The following is an 832-nucleotide window of genomic DNA, read 5'->3' as shown; positions in this document are numbered from 1 at the left end:
CGGCCTCACCGTGGTTGTCATTGGACGAGACGTAGGTCAGGAGGAGGAGACACAGGATCTCGGACACGTTGAGCAGGAAGTTGATGCGGCTGGACCAATAGGAGGCTCCGGAGCTCAGGTAGAAGTTCAGATAGGCGACGGCCACGAGAAGCCGAGGAGCGGAGTGCAGCCCGATGCAGAACCTCCAGACGTAGCGCTGCGGGGCCACCCCACCAATGGCGGCACTTATAGAGGGAAGGTAGTTGGGAACCTGGAGAGAGGAAGCAGAGAACACGAGGGTCATCCCTGGAAGAGCTCCTCCCACGTCCCTGGAAGAGCTCCTCCCACGTCCCTGGAAGAGCTCCTCCCACGTCCCTGGAAGAGCTCCTCCCACGTCCCTGGAAGAGCTCCTCCTACGTCCCTGGAAGAGCTTCTCCTAAGTGCCCTGGAAGAGCTCCTCCTACGTCCCTGGAAGAGCTCCTCCTACGTCCCTGGAAGAGCTCCTCCTACGTCCCTGGAAGAGCTCCTCCTACGTTCCTGGAAGAGCTCCTCCCACATCCCTGGAAGAGCTCCTCCCACATCCCTCGAAGAGCTACCTCCCCGGGACCTCTTCTCCTCCTCCTACATTCCTGGAAGAGCTCCTCCTACATCCCTGGAAGAGCTCCTCCTACGTCCCTGGAAGAGCTCCTCCCACATCCCTGGAAGAGCTCCTCCCACATCCGTCGAAGAGCTCCTCCTACATCCCTGGAAGAGCTCCTCCTACGTCCCTGGAAGAGCTCCTCCTACATTCCTGGAAGAGCTCCTCCTACATCCCTGGAAGAGCTCCTCCCACATCCCTGGAAGAGCTCCTCCC

At 60.1% G+C, this 832-nt stretch overlaps 1 protein-coding gene across 1 annotated transcript in view; it reads right to left on the bottom strand.

Annotated features, from left to right (window-relative positions):
- PGAP2 (post-GPI attachment to proteins 2) overlaps nt 1-283 on the bottom strand; it is a 2,253-nt gene extending 1,970 nt beyond the window's left edge. Inside the window, exon 1 of the mRNA XM_018575621.1 lies at nt 10-283. Coding sequence (XP_018431123.1) covers nt 10-283 — 274 coding nt within the window. The remainder of the gene's footprint in view (nt 1-9) is intronic.
- Nucleotides 284-832: the final 549 nt, after the last annotated feature.

The sequence above is a fragment of the Nanorana parkeri genome, unplaced genomic scaffold (assembly GCF_000935625.1).
Source record: "Nanorana parkeri isolate BGI_ZX_2015 unplaced genomic scaffold, ASM93562v1 scaffold4284, whole genome shotgun sequence".
NCBI lineage: Eukaryota > Metazoa > Chordata > Amphibia > Anura > Dicroglossidae > Nanorana > Nanorana parkeri.
The sequence above is the reverse complement of the archived record's forward strand: the minus strand, read 5'-3'. Positions and strand labels throughout refer to the sequence as shown.